At 38.3% G+C, this 18,911-nt stretch overlaps 1 protein-coding gene across 1 annotated transcript; it reads left to right on the top strand.

Annotated features, from left to right (window-relative positions):
* The first annotated feature begins 5,079 nt into the window (after positions 1 to 5,079).
* Positions 5,080 to 18,431, top strand: LOC145781699 (uncharacterized). The gene is made up of 3 exons (XM_082593371.1): positions 5,080 to 6,325; positions 6,403 to 7,349; positions 18,249 to 18,431. The coding sequence occupies exons 1-3, from the start codon at positions 5,080 to 5,082 to the stop codon at positions 18,429 to 18,431; spliced, it is 2,376 nt and encodes a 791-aa protein (XP_082449497.1).
* The last annotated feature ends 480 nt before the right edge of the window (positions 18,432 to 18,911 follow it).

An 18,911-nucleotide genomic window follows, 5' to 3' on the forward strand; every position in this document is an offset into this window, starting at 1 on the left:
GCTCCAGATACAAGCTGAGGCCGAAGCGAGAGCTGCTGAGGCTGCCGCGAGAGCTGAGGCCATACGAACTGAGGCTGCCGCGAGAGCTGAGGCCGAAGCGAGAGCTGCTGAGGCCGCCGCGAGAGCTGCTGAGTTCGCACTCAAAGACGCTCAGTTGAGGGCTGAACAACGTAAAGAGGTAGTTTTAGCTGAATATCGATCAGAGGTGGGCTCTCGGCGTAGCTCTAAGAAGGGCTCTTCTAGGCATTCCAGAAATGAACATCAATCGCAGTTTAATTTACATAACCTTTTCCAAACGCCCGTTCAACCTGTGAGTGGACCAGGGCAATCCACACGTTTTCCAGCTGTTTCAGGAGGTCTCGGGGCCGCGGCTAAGGGTCTTCCGAATGCTGTAGAGCCAAGGTCTGCGAATTACAACCGAACTCCTCCCCCAGAGCGTACAGGTCACGGGGCCGCCATTAGTAGTAATGCTTTGCCCCCTTCACAGTTTTCTGCGCCGCTAGGTTTTGATCGCCCAGCTACACGTAATTTGGGTGGTTGTGAGAGGCGTATCGCGTCTCCTGATTTTAACGTGTGTGAGGATCGTGATCGGGCTGTGCATGTGACTGAGCCCACTCAGCCCCTTAAGGGATATAGCTTGTCTTCTCCCGCTAAATCGAGTTCTCAACAGCAGGATTGCTTTTTTGAATACCAAAATAGTAGGACGTTTTTCGATAAGGCGGCCTTGATTGGTTACGATGGTAATAATATGCCATTTATCTTCTTTAAAAATTGTGTTACGGCCTTAATGGCAGCTTCGCCCTTTAAGGGGACTTGTTTGACTTTGTTACAAGCAGCTTGTGTTAGAACAGCTGCGCAAACGATTGCTAATTTGGTTTCTGACACCCCTGGATTGTCAGAGGAAGACAGGATAGAAATGTCGTTAGCTCGCTTGTCCCAGCGTTTTGGGGTTCGTGGAGGTCTTTTCGCAGAACCAGAAATTAGAAAGTATCGCTATGGTAGCAAATTGACTTCGACCTCTTCCAGTGATCTGAAAGAGTTTAAAGATGAATTATCGCAGTGTTTGCTTTACGCGCAAGCTTATGGTCAGCGTGATAAATTGGAAGGACGTTTTGTTTTGGATTTGGCTAAGCGACTCCCGTTTGACGCTAAGCAGCGTTATCTTGACTTTTTAGGTGATCAGTATGGTGGCACTGATGAGCCTACTTTTCAGAGTTTGTTTGAATTTGTAGTACGGGAGGAAACGCGTAAGTCGACTGATTTTAGCATTATGCTAATGGGCGATTCTGGTGAGTCGCAGCAATTTAAAAAGTTTGGCAAAGGAAAATTGCCTTCATGTCCGGTTAGGCAGACGTCCGTAAAACCCCACGATGATGTCATGTGAGGGAGTTCGCAGTACTCGACTGTTGTTGGCGCACCACGCGGTGGTGAGGCTAGACGTAAAGACCTGCCGGCATGCATTTGTTGTTCGTCACGTGGTCAAGTTGAATATCATTTTTTGTCTAATTGTAAAGAATTTTTGCGCTTGACACCTAAAGATCGGAGAGATGTCATTGTGAAAGCTGGCAAATGCTTGAATTGTTTGCGCCAGCATATGGTTAGGGATTGCGTTCATGCAAATAACTGTCGTAAGTGTGGGCCTCACAACGATAGGAAACAAAATTTTCTTCTGCATGATTTTTATGTGACGTCACGTGATTCTCTGGATTCGGTTGGGAAAGATGATGCTCGTGCCAGAGTTCCTGTGCGTAATGTTAAGATTGGAAATGTTAAAGCAGCTTTTAACCGCGTTACTGCTGCTCGTGTTTTGAATCCAATGACTGGCAAATCGAAGTTGGTGTATTGTCAGCATGATCCTGGTTCGCAGTTGACGTTTGTTTCGAGTGATTTGGTGTGTGAACTTGATCTTAAACCGTACGATAAAGCGTCGTTTAAAATGGATACCCTGGCTGGTCAGAAAGCTACTTGTGCTGACCTTGTCAAACTCAACATCCAGTCGTTAGAGACAGATGAACTGTTTTGTGATATAACTTCGGTGGTTAACCCAGCTTGGGCTGACGATGTTAAAACTTTACCGCATAAACAAGATTTAAATGGTTTCCGTCATTTTCATGACGTGAATATGTTTCATTTGAATGATTGTAGTACTGTAGATGTACTGATTGGCAACGACAACGCTTATTTGATGTGTGCAAAAAAAGAGCGTGTTGGTGAAAATCGTAGTGAACCACATGCTTTGCTCACTCCTCTCGGTTGGTTGGCTTGTGGTGGTAAGTCACCCTTAGATGAAAGCGTTGCTAAAGTGTGCAGAGTGCAGACGTCTTCAGAGTCGGATGTCATCTCTGGCTTTCAGCGTAAAATTGAGTCTCGTGATATGGAAATAGCAGACCTGAATAAAGTCATTCAGGATTTGACGTTGCAAAATGAAACCTGTGAATTGTCTCGCAATGACATTTTGGCTAGAGAACTTGTTGAACCGAATATTGAGTTGAAAGATGGTCGATTTGAGATACCTGTTCCGTTGAAGGAAGATATTGATCTACCTAACAATTTTGTGTTGGCGTCAGATAGAGTTGCTGCTTTAAGGAAGAAGGCTTTAAAACAACCTGAACTTCGTGATTTCCTTACTGACACCATGAAAGATCTTAAATCAAATGGCTATATTGAGCGTACTGGTGAAGCAGGAAATGTCAAGGGATTTGAATGGTATTTACCATACTTTGTTACGTCACAATTAAAAAAGCGCATTGTTTACGATGGCAAGTCTGAATTTCGAGGAACTTGTGTTAATGATGTAATGTTTTCGGGTCCTGACTTGTTAAACCCTCTGGTAGATGTCTTGGCTAGATTTCGGCTTGGTAGATTTGGTCTCATGGCTGATGTGACTAAATGCTTCTTTCAAATAAAGTTACCCGAGTTGATAGAATCAGCTGAATTTCACAACGCCCTGAGACAGAGAGAGATAAACTGGGAATTTATACCTCCGTATGCTCCGGCGCAAGGTGACGCCTGGGAGGCAATGGTTAAACAATTTAAAATTGCATTTTTTCACATTTTGGACTTTTCAATTCGTAAGCCCAAATTTATTGAACTGCTTACGTACACAGGCAGTGCCGTTCGGATCGTGAACGAACGCCCTTTGGTACCTTTGAGTGACGACCCTAGGGACTTTACTGTCATCACCCCTGCCTCACTTTTGACCCCATACTTAGACCCATACTGTGCTGTTGGGCAACCACATGATCGTGACCAATCAAGAAGGGATTATCGGTTCAATTTGTCACTTTCTCAGCAGTTTTGGAGTATATGGATCGATTTTTACTTGCCAGGTCTTCAGGGCCGGAAAAAATGGCTAAAAATGGCCGAGAATTTGGAGCCTGGTCAACTTGTAGTGGTAGGTTCTCTCCAGGACATTGGTAAACGTGGGAAGTATCAACTTGGGAGGGTGCATGAGGTAGTTCCACAAATTAGGAAAGGGAAGCCTGTGGTTCGTAGAGCTAAAGTTGCCGTCTGCAACTATAATGAGAGTACGGGGAAAGTGAAAGTAGACTATGTGTTGAGGGATATTTCGTGCCTCGCCCCCGTAAAGAACACCCAAGTGTTAGGGTTTGAGCCTGGTTTTGTCTGCGGTGGCCGACACTTGTCTGAGCCCAGAACAGTCGGTTATTATCGCAACCATGGTATACAGCGTCATTTTTTTGCGTGTACCTACTACCTATGGTACCAATTTCATGTATCGTCGTGTTTATTCTTATTGCTGTTCATTCTTTGCATGCCCTTTGTATTTGCGTATTAACTTAAACGTGAGTGATTCAAACAATTTGTGTATCGTGTGTTTTATTCATTGGCTCACAATTGTCGTCAATTCTTTTTTAGTTATGCCATGTCAGACTGTCATAACTAGGGGCCGTTATGTTCCAGACAATTGTTCACCTGACAATTGTTTACCAGACAATTGTTCACCAGACAATCAAGTAGATGATAGACTCAGGCCCGGATTTAGGGGGGGGCAGAGGGGGCAGGTACCCCGGGCCCCCCATTTAGAAGGGCCCCCCGACGTAGAAAAAATGTGATTTAGTGTTATTATTATTTTTTCTTTCAACCATTGAAGTTTCTGCAAAATGCCTCCCTCTTCTTCCAAGGTTTATTTTTAGTCACAAGGTGGCGACTGAGCTTGGCGTTAAGGCATTAGCAACGGTGTGGGTGACTTTCAAGTTACCTTGTGTAGTCTTTTAAGTTACTTTATTTTTATGGCGATATGAATATTGTTGGTTTCATAATCACATGCTCAGTCCCGAATTATTCCTAATTGTTTATAGCCTACACTGTTTCTGACCCTTTACGTAGCCTTTGTTTACATCGCAAGTTTCGGTCGACTGCGTTGCCCTTCCCAAAATAAGCTTTATGCAAATTCCCGGATGTTGTCATCGCCATGAGGTTGATTTTTGATGGCGAGGCGGAAGATTCGAACGCAGCTTTTTTAGGGTTTAAATGTTTATTATTGTGGAAGTCATACAGTATGTAAGTAGCCTACACTCTTCATCTAATGTTTATATTTCTAGCCTACTGATAGATTAATGCAGATGTAATTGCCTGCTGGATTCGTGGGAACTGAAATGACTGCTGGTGCTACTGCTTAATAAATCATATATCATTTTCGTTTGTTAACCCTATGCTGGCCTACTCCATTACTAGAGCTCAGTTCATAAATTTGTAACTTTGGATGGTGCTTAACTAATAACTGGCTCCCCTATTCCACGCCCTGCAAGCTCTCTGGTCTCAGTGGACCTAAACCCTGTTAATTTTCTCGATTCTGCAGTGTGTTGGGTCCCCTTTATTGCATTCTCTCTGTTTAATGTATGTGCGGTCCGCATAGCTACTATTGGTAGCCAAATGGAATCAGTAACTCAACCTGTGGTGGTTACAAATATGATTGCACTTTTTCTAGTTTTTTTTTATCACTCAAGCTTTATATCGTTTTTGTTTAGAGAGTATATATTTTAACCTTGAGTATGCCACGGAAAATTCAGCTTTCAGGAGCTCAGAAAAGAAAAATTTCCAAAGAATCAAGTGAAAAAAATGCTGCAATTGTTGCAAAGACAAAACGTCTCACAGATTTTTTTCTCTCTGCAAAACATACAAGATACTGGTACCAGTACTGAACAGTTTGAACTTGAAGTGCATATTCCTGAAACCGCATCCACATCCTCAAGTACATTTGCAGACAACCAAGGTGACTTAACAAAACAAGGTGAAGATAGTGGTGATTTGCAATATAGTGGCACCCCTTCTGCAGATACTTTTCCAGATCAGGATAGTGAAGTCTCACGGTACGATCCTGATCCAGCTATGTGGTTTCCTGTCACAGAAAAGTGTGTATTCCATTGGTCAACTGCCATCACACCAGTATGTCAAAACAAAAATGACTTTGATTCTTATCCTGAATCCAGCCGTTACTATGAATCAGGTCAAAGTTGTCGATATTTTAAAAACACCATGTTTTTTTCTACACATGACAATGGTGAACCAAATTTAAGAAAATGGCTTCTTTACAGCACATCAAAAGGGGCTGTCTATTGTTTTTACTGTACTTTAATGCGTACCAACCAGGACAAATTTTCAAAAAAGGATGGTTTTAGAAACTGGAAAAAAGCAGAGGAAAAAATGAAATGCCATGAAAAAGGTCAACGACACAGAGAAAGTGTGCTAAAGTTCACTCTTCGATGTAGCGCTTCTTCCCATGTTGACAAGCAGTTAGAAAAAGAAGAGCAAGAAAACAGGAAATATTGGTATGAAGTGCTTCACCGTGTTGTGGCTGTTATACTTTTCTTAAGTGAGAGAGGCTTGGCATTTAGGGGTGATGATGAGAAAATAGGATCCAAGTACAATGGCAACTTTTTAGGAATCGTCGAACTTATTGCACAGTTTGATCCATTCCTTATGGGTCATATTAAGAAGTATGGCAATTGTGGAAGTGGTAGGCAGTCCTATTTGTCATCAACCATTTTTGAAGAATTTATTTTGTTGATAGCAAAAAAGGTTAGAAAATACATTGTGGCAGAACTCAAAGCTGGAAAGTATTTTTCAGTTTCAGTGGATTCAACACCAGATTTAGCACATGTTGACCAGTTAACCGTCATTGTACGTTACGTGGTTTCAGGTAAACCAGTAGAAAGATTTTTAACCTTTTTGCAGACTGGCTCTTACAAAGCTGAAGTTCTGTCTTCATCTCTTCTAGAGTTTCTCGAAAGAGAAGAAATCAGTTTTGATGATTGTCGAGGACAATCTTATGATAATGCTAGCAATATGTCTGGCTGCTATGCAGGTATGCAGGCAAGGCTTAAAAACAAGAACTCAAAAGCCATTTTTATCCCGTGTGCTGCACATTCCCTAAATCTTTAGGGCAGGCTGCTGCATCATGCTGTGTTGAGGCAGTGTCTTACTTTGGCTTTATCCAGAGCTTGTACACATTTTTCTCTGTGTCAACGAAGAGATGGGAGGTGTTGGTTAAGTTTCTAGAAGGAAATGGAAGTGCACTATCGGTTAAACCACTGTCAGCTACTCGTTGGTCAGCAAGAGCTGATGCTACTATAGCCCTTGTGAATGGATACAACTCCATTAAAAATGCTCTTGGGAATATTGTAAATAACCTGGAACAAAAGCCAAAAGCAAGACATGAAGCTTGTTCATTGAGGGACAAAATGGACTGTCTGGAAATTGCTCTGCTAGCTAATTTGTGGAACATAGTCCTTGTACGTTTCAACAGCACCAATATAGCACTCCAAGGTGTTAATGTTGACCTGAAAGTAGTGGTGGATTTGATTGACTCTCTTGAAAAATTTGTACAATCCATCCGAGATAGGTTTGATGAGTTGGAAAAGGTTGCTGGAAACTTATGTACCAGTATGGTGTATAGATCAGGCAGAAACAGACAGAAAACAAGGAACAAGCGGTTCGATGAAGACTCATCAACAACCTCAGAAGAGGTTGTTTTTACACCAAGAGAAAAATTCAGATGTGAAGTTTTCAATGTTATTTTAGATCAGCTCTCTGTTGCTTTAAAACAGCGCAGAGCAGCGTACCAAGTGGTGCATGATAGGTTCAACGTACTAGTTAACTTATGCAATCTGAGTGTTCCAGAGATAAAAAGTGAGGCAAAGAAACTAATAAGCTTTTATCCGGGAGACCTTACCGGTGTCTTTGTTGAAGAAGCTGTTCAATTTGCAGCTTTTGCCAAGCTCAGGTCATGCCTTGCCTCTTTGCAGCAAGCAGTTTTGTTGCATGATGAAGGTTTATGTGATACATTTCCAGGTGTTAACATTGCCCTTAGAATTTACTTGAGTATGATGGTAACAAGCTGTTCTGGTGAAAGATCTTTCAGCAAATTGGCACTGATAAAAAATCACCTGAGAAGCACAATGAGTCATGAAAGGCTAAGTTCTCTGTGCCTACTGAATATTGAAAGCAGTGTCCTTAAAATGGTGGAATTTAATGAATTAATCAGAGATTTTGTGGATGCTAAATGTAGAAAGAAAGAGTGTTTTTAGATATTTTGCAGGTGCAGTAAAATGTGATGTGTGACAGAATTCCTAATTTCACTTGCTTAGTAGGCTACATTGCACAATAATTGCAGTAGCCTAGTTGTTTCAGACTGTACAAATTATATGCAGCAAACAATTTTATTGAGTTTCACTGATTTCAGAAAGCTGTGTTTTATTGTTGTTTGCTTTTTATAGGTGTGAAGTTTCATAATACAAATAACTTGATTGTGATTTATTTTCCCCTTTGCGCAGTGTTCATTAGTAGTAAACTGTGTAAAGTGCAAGTTAAATCTGCCTTAACGTAATGCATCTTAGCCTATATCTAGTGATACTGTCTCTAGTCTACAGTAACAGTAACTGAACAGTGAACACTTAACTGGTTTCATAGTTTGATTGTTTTGTTTACTTTGACCAACATCACTCACTGCTTTAAAAAGCTTATCTTTTTTGTACTGTATAATGGACACCAATTCCATCCTACATGGGCTACTAAGTTTCTGAAACTAATGTGCGCTCTCTTATCCATGGATGCATTTTTGTTGATTAGTTGGACATAGATGTAGCGTTCTCGTCAGCTGTGTGTTAACCTACGCCTACTAGTTAGATTATGTAGATATTCTTTGGTTTGTCGATTTCATTGTTTTATTCGTGTTATTGTAGGCTACTGTTTATGATTAATATGACTTAATTTGCCTTGTGTGATCTCAAATTCATTTCAGAGCAGTGCCGGATAATTGTTTAGCGTAGCACACAATTTATGAATTGCAGACGTAGTAACTGTTTTTTGCGCCGTAGGCGCGAAAATTTTTTTGCACGGGGCCTCCCGATCTAAAAGTGCCCCGGGCCCCCCATCAGCTAAATCCGGCCCTGGATAGACTTGTTGTTTCATTGCATTTTATAGGAATTAAGTGACAAAATGCCTAACAAACGCGTTGCGTTTGGTTGTAAATCAGGCTACTTTACTTCTGTTACCAATATTTCTAAGTTTGCTTTTCCTCTGGACATAGTGTAGTGTTGCTGCCGCAATGGATAAAATTTGTTAACCGATCTAACTGGGAGCCTACAAAAAAGTCTGTTTTGTGTGAAGAGAAATTTATAAGTTATGGTAAAAGAAATAACCTCAAGTGGCATCTAAATCCAGTTCCGACAGTTCACTCAATTCAAGCATTAAAACGCCATCACTCCATCAGCTTTATCAACTCCAGCACCAGCAGCACCTCCACGAAAAGCACCCAAAATTCATATAAAACAACTTGATGAACTGGTAGACTTCTCGCAGAAAAACAGAATATCTTATTTTCAGTGACATAACTGAGGCACACTGCCCAGATGGTTTCCAGTAGGCTACTGTCGGGAATAAAACTTTTTGATTTTTTACAACATTATTTCTGACAAGTTGTCTGGCTTTTCCAAGGTTGCTGAAGCTGTTAGTAGATCGAAATTTGCATGTGCAAAAAGATTTGTTGAAAAGGGATATTCAATTTTAGAAAGAGGACCTAGCTGCAAGTGATCCATGCATTTCAAGCTTTGAAAAGTTTCAGGAAGATGTGGATGAAGTTGCCAATGAAATGTTTAACGCAACATTATCTTCTAATAGTGCAGAAGTTGGCTTTATAATAGCCGGTTATATTAAAAAAAAAAATTGTTAAACGCTCCAAATGTGCAATGTGCAAAAGTTTACTTACAGCTGATTCTGCAGCTAAAGTTCCTTTGTACTTTCAGCTTTTGTCAAGGGGGGCTTCAATGTGCCTTCTCAGCCACTTTCTGATTTTGTTTATAGTGCTTTTGCTGGTTTAGATGTTGTTGAAGAAAAGTTACGCAAATGTGGATTGCCTTGTGGAAAATCTATGCAGTAGCCTATATTTTCAAAAAATATCTTTTCTCCGGTGTAAAGTTTACATGCGACACACAGATGGTCTGGGGCAACCACTTTGCATCGAAAATTGTTGTTAATATTTATTATAATAATTACCAAACGATTATAAATGAGTCAAAAAGAAAGGATAACATTGTAGCATTTAAGCAAAGGCAAAAGTAGTTTAAGATTCTATTGTAGTTATGGGATGTATTTTTTTCCGATCACTAATCGTCTTTGTAGTTCCCCCCCACTTTATTGAATAAAACATATACCATTATTTTCGCATATCCTTACACTCTGGGGTTTTTTTTTTTTTCACTCATTTATCGGTCATGGACCGATTTTTTAGCAAAATGTCCGAAAAAAATATAGTCAATCCGGTCAAAATGTCCGAAAAAATATATAGTCAATTTGACTATATATGACCAAAAATGACTAAAAATGACCGAAATAAATAAAATTGACCGAATTTTTTCAAGCCATTTCGAACAAATGACCGAAAAGTCTCAGCGAAAAAAAAAACCAGCAGTTACACTATTTCTGTTGTAAAAAAAAAATAGTCTGTGCTGTTTGTTATTGCTTATTTTGAGATGTTTGTTCACTTACAAATTATTAATTTGCACCATTCATTATGTAGTTTGGTAATGCAATATGTCTAAATGTAAGGTCAGGCACCTGTTAAATGCATTAAAAACGCCTAACAAGTCTGAAAAGTATCTGCTTTGTTGTACCCCATTCCAGTAAGAACAGTTTCTTTGTTAGTCAAAATTTCAAGTATTTTTCTATCGGCCCGTTGTAAAAAGGCCTTCATATGTGACATAGCCGGCCATATTCTACTAGGTGGCCATGTAGGCTACTAGCCTTTAATTATTTTATGAGAGCAGAAAATAATCAGCTATTAAACTATAGGCTATCATCATATTGTCAGAGAACTTAATTAGTCCATCACAAATGATAGTGATCTGTGAGATCTCATATACCCTGTATAGTGCATATCACAAATATGCATTGCTTAGTGGTTTACAATGCCAGCATTTTCAATGCACGTTATGCTGAGTGCAAAGTAGGAAAGGAATTTTTATCAGGTTTTTGATGACCTCAAGGAGTAGGCTATTAGTCGCTTTCGCTGACTTGAATGGAGGCACTATAGTATAGCCTATATGCACAAGGCCACATTTCTAGTAATGGACTTGTGGTATAGTTTTAACATTTAAATAAAGAAATCCATCTATTATTAAAAAGCGAACAAAGAATTCAAAGTTATTTTACAAAGGTTATAGAACAAGGAAGGTTGTTGAACAAAGATACCAAGATCAAGAGCAAAGTTGTTGGAATGCAAGGTCAGTCTAATAAAAAAATATAGCCCTGAAGTAGACAGTTTAGGCTACTTTTCGAAATGTTTGCTAAGCATGAGTTTAGAATCCAAGGCTATAAAAAACAATAATCTAAAAACATAGCCTGTCCAAAAATTACGATGGTACAGTCTTGATGTTGGTCCACAGGCAACAAAGTTTATTTTAACACAAGAACCCACTCGGTGCAATTAAATGTTTTTGGAATTGCTTCAAAAATCTGGATGCCGCTCTACACTCCATATTGTTTAGTAAAATATATGTATTTTTTTGGCTTCCCCATTTGCAGTATATGCCTCTCAAAAGTGTTTTACTTTGATATTATAGTGTGCTGATAGTGTAGGCTAGAGTTTGATTACTTGCGTTATCTTAATTTGACTCAACACGGGGAAACTCCCCAGGCCCGTACACGGCGAGGATTGACAGATCGAGAGCTCATGATCTTGTTTCTGCTGTGAAAGTCATTTGTGCAGAGGAAGTATAACCCAAAATGTATTGCAATGATCGCATAGACAGAATTGATGTGATGTCATGGGATCAGCTGATTGACAAATCTAGGGTAATACCCTATATTTTCAAAATGACGTAACACAGTAGGCTACCCGTGAAAACCACAAGTAGTGTAAACGCCAGCTGTTTGAGTTAAAACGCACTAAAATCGCAACAAAACCGTAAGGAAAACACACGTCAAAAAGCAATCGCTGCGAGCTTTGGCATCCCCCTTTTTAGATATCCCTGACACTGTTTAACTAAGTTTTTAATTTTTGTGACATTGACATGATTTAGTGTCCCACTCAGGCCTCTTTTTGCTACAGCAAAGTTAGGCCTACTAACCACCAGGCTACTGGGTCTATAAAGTTTAAATAAATCACTCTGAATTTTGTAACATTAGGTACAAGTGCTTTTTATAAACTATAAAACTATAAAAAATGTGAAACTATAAACAGGCTATGAAAAAATGCAAAGCACTCCTCATGTACTTAATGACTGTTATTCATTTCACTCACCCTTTTCGGACATTCCAACCTCCAAGCATTTTTTATAACGACAATACTGACATTTGTTTCTGCTTTTAATGTCAATTTTGCAAGAACGGTTACATTCGTTGTGTTGCTTTTCTAGACGCGTTGTTCGACGAAAAAAACCCTGAAAGCGGTAAAAGAATCACATCGCAAAGTTTTCTACAAAGATGAATTTTTGATTGAGCCAAAAAATATAAAATAGGTTAATAAAATAAGGATTGGCGTAACCAGTGGCGTACGCGAGATTTTTTATAATGGATGCCATTCCTGATATATATATTTTTTTTATAATGACGCCCATTTGATAATAATAGGCAGCACAAGATAATGCCATCATATGCCTCAACTATGCGTCAAATTAAGCTTCTTTGCCTGTTTTGCTTCATTTTTATTGTCAGTGTAAATGTAAGTTACTGGATTGTTTACACAGAGTAGGTTGAAGCCAAAACGTAACCATTCTAATTTATTGTAAATTAACGTTGTAAATTAAATTAATTAATGTAAAATTGATAGTTATTGTTCTCTAAGTTGCAAAACACTTTAAATGATTTATAAAATGTTATTAGCTCTTTTTCATCGCATGTTAGCCTATTAACATGTTTAATTAAAAAATGGTGTTTGAAAAGCCAACATTACCATGTAATACAGTGTCTTGTGATCTGTATTAAAAAAATAATAATTCCTTAATAATAGTTATTGAAATGCAATCTCGATTAAATGCAGCATAAAGTTATTCGAAAACAAATATGTTGAGAATTGCAGTATCAGAAGAAACAAAATAAAAAACATCTTTAAATTTCTTTAAAATTCAAGCATAAAGTTTAAACTACTAGCTCTACGACCCTAGTTAAAAATGGCCATACTGGGTCTAAGCTGAAAAGTGTCGATACTGAACCAAGTTCAAAAACCCAATTTGATATGGCCAACTTATTGAAACAATAATAATAAAGCGTACATAGCAAATCTGGCTGATCGGGTACGAATCAATAAACTGCCAACAAACTTCACATTAATGATTTGCTACTGGGCCATGGAAGAATAGGCAACATGGCAATTATTTTAGCTTCTAGTATATTTTAGGTAAAATTTAAAACTTCTTTAGACAGTTTCTATCTTACACACCAGTCGAATCATTAGTAATCATCTAAAAAATGTTTGAAAATGGATTGTGATCCAATGATTTCTCCTTTTGTGTACGCCTCTGGGCCTAACAATACTTAGGAATGTGGTTTACAACTGATAAAAAAAGGACAAACGTAAAACCAGGTGAAATACACCATTACGATACAGATAATATGCAGTAGGTCTTATTATAGCACTTGCATGTACTAAAAAGGGAGCGTGATTGCTAATATAGCTTCGTATTTTTACTTGTGTACCGGTTCAGCGTTTATAAACACTTTGGATACCGTATGTTGAACTTTTTCAGTGTTTAGTGTTCTCAAAATGTCGACACGTATTGTGTCAGATGTAGGTTTCCAAATTTTGGACAATTTTTTTGGCATGATTTCATGGTGAACTTGCATGTAGTAGGCTACAATATTATATTGTTAGTTAGTTGTACAGTATTTTTAAAAATTACCTTGCAACCTTCACATGAATGAACACCATAATGAAAGCCAGACGATATATCTCCACATACGCTGCATGGGATTTTCAGAGATGATGATTTGATGGCTGTGTGATAAAATAAAATAGTGCAGGTTAAGTACTTTGTGAGCACACTGCTATTTTTTAGGATGCATAACTTCTGCTGCAGGTACAGTAGCATGGAACATTGCATTAACGACAAAATCATTGACTAGAAAAGCTGACTATACTATAAAAATCGCATGCTTCAATATGAACAAAACCTCAGGCTTTTAACACTCATACCCTATTATATAACGACGAGATGGCGCACTGATTAAGGCTCCCGTTTTCTCATCATGCGATCCTGGTTCAACTTCCGGTCTTAAGATGGTTTGTTGAAAAAACATCACTCACTTCTATCCAGGGTAAAATAAAGTGGGTGGGCGTAGTAGTGAATGGAAAAGTGAAGAAGGAACTGTCCACCCTACTCTCGTTAGAGCCATGGCTTGGTATAATGAGAACCTTCATAGTCTTTTTATCACCTGAGAATTTTATTCTCCCCTATGCTTGGAGTTACGGAGTGACGCTCCTTTGACTATAGTCCTATGACGAAAAGTAAGCCAACTGTAGCTTTAGGCAATGACAAACCTTCTTCTAACCATCTATAGGGAGGAATAAAAGCTAAAGAATATGAAATTTGAGCATACGGGTCTGCAGATTTCTTGATAGCACAACTCAGCAACATACCATCACTGGTAGAGCGAGTGTTAAACACTTTGACGATGTTTTCGACTACTTATTTGGTGAAAAGGAATTTTTAGCTGTGTTGAGTTTGATAAAATGGATGGAGTGATTTCGGCTAAATTGGCTTACGAGCATAATGGGTGTTTTTTTTTTAAGAAGAAATATATTAAGGGCAATGAGCCATAATCGCTGCTTTTGTTTAGGCAACGCCTCAAATAGTTCAGGAAACACTAGTTTGCAGCAAATGTCAACATACGAACAAAAAATAACGTTTTTGTACCAGTACCCGACAAATAACCAAATACATCAGAAAATCACAACTTTATGTTGATGTAAATTACAGCATTCTTATATGCCTTTGCTGTAAATTTTCATATGGCCAACCTACACAAAAGAACAAACAATCAAAAAATTTACATAGGAAATCTGGTTAACCCTATCTGTAGCGACACGGGGTTTTATGAGAACGCCCCACTATAGAAGTGAAATATTTCACAGAAGGTAATAGCTTATGCTAGAAATGTAAAATTTCTTACGTTTAGTTTTTATTCCTTGCGAATTTTCTAAACCTAAACTGGTCATTTTTCTACCTTCCTACCCTTCATAATAAGCATTTTGTCTCAGGTGGCTAGACATTTTCGTGCAATGCTAGTTATATATATGTTAATGTTAGTGCAATATAAAGGTTAGTGCAATTACTCTGAAAGGTAAAAACGCCCAAAAATGCCTTATATTTATGAGAAAAAGTAATTTTTGTATAGTTTAGCATTACTCTATGTTATCATTCAAAAATTTTAGTTTTGAAGCTATTTTTGGGAAATTAGAATAAAAATCAACTTTCTGAGGTTTTTTTATCTCAAACAATTTATTTCAATGAATTTGTTGGGTAAAAATTTAATTTTTATACGCACAATACACATGGCTATTATCTTGTCAAATATTTTTGCTCTTTGATTTTCATAGCTCCCGTTATTAGCGATTAATTAGCACGGGGCTAAGATAGCCCGTGACGTGCTTTCCGCGTACGAAAACAGCTCGTACTAAGATAGGGATAATCGGATTGCGACATTTCTACTCTAGACATGAGGAATATCACGGAAAATTACATGCGGCATTTCAAATAAGTAAACAACTTTCGTTAAGTCTGATTTTGAGGTATTGTAAGTCTGCTGCGCTTGAAGATTTTATGACAAATTTATCGATTGATTTACCACACCATCACGAAACAACTAATTTCAAAGAAACAATTATGGTGCGGTGGCCGTTGGTTGTCGTCGTATGTATCATCGCCGATGAGGTCTTTGATAAACTGGATGTTGAGCTTGCAAAACTTCCTATTTCTACGTGGTGCAATGTCTCAAAATGTTCTCAATAAGTTAACGTATATCTTGCTAAAAATTTAACAAAGATGCTATTCACTGTCTGCCATCGGCGCGCCTCCCAAGAAAGCGAGCGCTGAAGCAAATGTCTTCATATTGTAATTTCCTAATGACATGTGAAGTTTATATAGTCTTTGCATTATGTAGGCTATTATTTTTGGTGGCTCTTTGGATTAAATCATCAGCATGAGATGGCAGAAGAGCATCTAAAAAATGGAAAGACACAAAAGTCTTGTCGAAGCAAAAATTAACTCTAAAAAATCAAAGATTTAAATGGAGTCGACAGGGCGACATTATTGATGCAACACACAGAACACCAACCAAGCCTGATATGGGGACCCACGCAGTTATTAGATCTAACTTCTAGTATGTCAGCGAGGTGGACGCGTTCCTTGCTGTTGGCCCAACCATTAGACATAACATAATTTGATGCACACGTTGCATTGCAAGCACATTATTGTAAGTTTTGTTTGATTTTTTTTCTGCATTTTCTTTTTAGATTTGAAGTGAACAGCTTTTCAGATAGCTCAAGCTTTTCTTTTATCGTGTCAAATGTGTGAATAAAGCTGACATATATTAGCTTAACCAATGACCTGCAAATTTTAACTTCATATAATTCTCTTTTTTTATTTTTTTTAGTAGAATGATTATTATTTATAAATTGATTGTGATTTGTCAAATAGAATGGATGGTCATTTTATTTTTGTTTGGATGCGAAACGTACATCAAACAAAAACGTACAGTGTGCATCCAATGAGAGAGTGCGAAAGACCGTAGCCCTGAAGGCGTAGGAGGTCGTCGAGTCTGCACTCTCTCAATCAAACAGTTATACGAAAGAAAGTAGGCTATTGCGTTTTTAAATAGCAAATTGACACAAAAAAGAAGAAGGAAGGAAGAACAGAAAAAAAAAACAAATACAGATACAGACGCAAGAAATACAAAAAACAATAACAATGGACATAAAGTCAGGTAGTGGATGTCGCTTCTATAGCTCTTGATTATTGAAGAAGTGGTTTTTGCACATTTTACTTAAAAATTTGTAGCCTTTTTTCATGTTTTTTTTTCTTCATTTTTTGGGATAAACTGTCCCATACCTTGATTCCCATGCATTTTAAACTTTTTTGAAATAATTGGGTTATTTGATCAAGCAAATACTATCTAACTTTTGCCTCCTTATGGTTCAAAACTTATTTACAAATGGAAGACTTTAGACATAGCCGTAAGAGATGGCGGGCAAGGGAGGCGGTCGCTTCCCGGCTAAAAATAAAACGTCGCAAATTCGGGCAAAAATGCCCGGTTATTTGGGCATATCAATCTTACCATGATGCTTCGACATCTCACCAGTTTACAAACTTTACATAATTGTTATAATTTATAAGATCCATTGATATTTTTTAATGAATGTAAAATGAATTAATTATATTATCATCGATTTTGGAAACTATTGCATGTGGTATTGGAATTTGGGCAAAATGATAAGTTTTGATTGCCCCCTCCCCACCCAAAAAAAATGTTTGACTCTCCGTTAAGCCAATACACTGCTGCGTTATTTGCGTTAAGCCAGTACAATGCTGCATTTTCCTGCACCAATAACCTTTGATAGATTGATATGAAAACCAGATTAGTCAGCAAGAATTTGGATGCCTTAGGCTATGCACTTTAACATACTAAAATTGTGGTTACAAGTACGTGATCTGTAGTGGAGTAAACAAATTCATCATCACTACTTTTTTGTATGAAACTTTTATAAGTACATTCCCGAGTTATGCGTACAAGTAGCTTAGGCCTACTGCTTCACCAATTCTCATTGAAAAAGGATCAGCGTTGCAAAGTTGTCGACATAATTTTTCTTTTTTAGCGATGGAAGCGATATTACACTCTTTTTACTTCAAACAATGTCGAAGAGCTTCAAAAAACTGAGCTATCGCATATCTACCAACTATCACTATAAGGCCTGAGCTATGGCACACAACTTTCAGTGTAAGTCAATTGCCGTGAAGTTGAAATGAAGTGCTATCTAGTCTAACAAACATTTTCAAACATATTGTATTTTGAATCCTCAAAAGTTTGAATGTTCATTAGGATATTGTTTCTAGCACTTGTTGAACGTTGCAACTAGTGCTAGAAACAGATTGAATTTTGTTGATTGCCTGGAAAAGGCGGAATGCTTAAACGTGTAGGTCTATTTTATTTTAATTTAAACTTTAAAAATTGAACTTGTAAACATTAAACATATTGTATCAAAGTAGGCTAATTCACAATAGCTAGCAGTCCTTAATAAGCTTCCCATCACATGTTTTACTTTTAAATGTAATGACCAGTAGGTTGTAGGCTAGCTATTTCAGGCAGAAGTGTGAAACCTGCAGTCCTAAGAAGAGCTGTGTACGCCATACTCCAAATCAGTGATGAAAAGTTTTATTTTATTAAAATCGTGCGTTTGAATGACTTTTTTTTTAGTATTTGTATCAAACTTTATGGACTGCTTTATTTGAAAATCGTTGTAGTGCTTGTGGTTCTGCATGTGCCCTGTAGGAACTCTGGATGGAGATTTTTACTTTGCAATCCCAAGATCTTTCGGAATTAGAAAATTTTCAACGGTACTCGTAGAAACCAAATACTGTACATATCTATTTATTTTTTATAATACTGGCGCATCAACAAGAGAGCATCAAATGTGTTATCAATGAGGCAACTTCTGATTTTATTAGAAAGATAACGAATAACTGAGAAAGCGCGGCAGTTAGTCTGTTGACAGATTTTGTCGTGCCACCATCCTCCAGCTGAACGTCGAGAGCATCAAATTCAGCAAGCTCGATGTGATCGAGCCTGTCACTCAGAAGAACCGAGCTGTTGTAATTATTCACCAGGAGACCCACTGCACTTCTGCAAATCAGCTAGGGTTTAACCAGGGTCTTCCCAAAGCAGGAAGCATGGTCTTGTCACGTTTGTCCATGAGAGCTTAAGCTGGACGCTTGCAAATTCCTCTACTGATGAGGAAATACAATGGGTCTGCCTAAATAACGAAAAATACAACATCATCAATGTATATAAAGCACCTTCCTCAGGCTTAAACCTGTCATCTATACCGCATCCCCCTCACCGACTATTCAAGCTAGCGATTTCAATGCCAGAACATCGATTAGGATTCTAAGCACATCAACAGCTGTATAGAGAATGACTGCCTATAGCTGGGCTGCAAACAACAAGCTCGCTTTTTTGTAAAATCTAAAAGATACAGCCAGCTTCTGGTCCGAACGCTGGGGAACGGACACAAACTCCGATCTGGCTTTAGCAAGCATGGACGCACACAGCAGCTCTCTTCCTGACAGACGTGCGCTGGAAAAAATTCCCACGTTCTCAACACCGACCTTCTCTTATCACTGTCCCTATACTTATCGCCCCCCATTCCCAATGCTCCAAGAAAGCGATTGAACTTGAGAAAG

This window comes from Aplidium turbinatum, chromosome 13, assembly GCF_918807975.1.
Source record: "Aplidium turbinatum chromosome 13, kaAplTurb1.1, whole genome shotgun sequence".
NCBI classification, from domain to species: Eukaryota; Metazoa; Chordata; class Ascidiacea; order Aplousobranchia; family Polyclinidae; genus Aplidium; species Aplidium turbinatum.

Coding starts and splice junctions, on each gene's coding strand:
- LOC145781699 (XM_082593371.1), top strand. CDS start 5,080: ATGCTGCAATTGTTGCAAAGACAAAACGTCTCACAGATTTTTTTCTCT. Junction 6,326..6,402: donor TATGTCTGGCTGCTATGCAG/GTATGCAGGCAA, acceptor CTAAATCTTTAG/GGCAGGCTGCTGCATCATGC. Junction 7,350..18,248: donor GAATTTACTTGAGTATGATG/GTAACAAGCTGT, acceptor ACCATCCTCCAG/CTGAACGTCGAGAGCATCAA.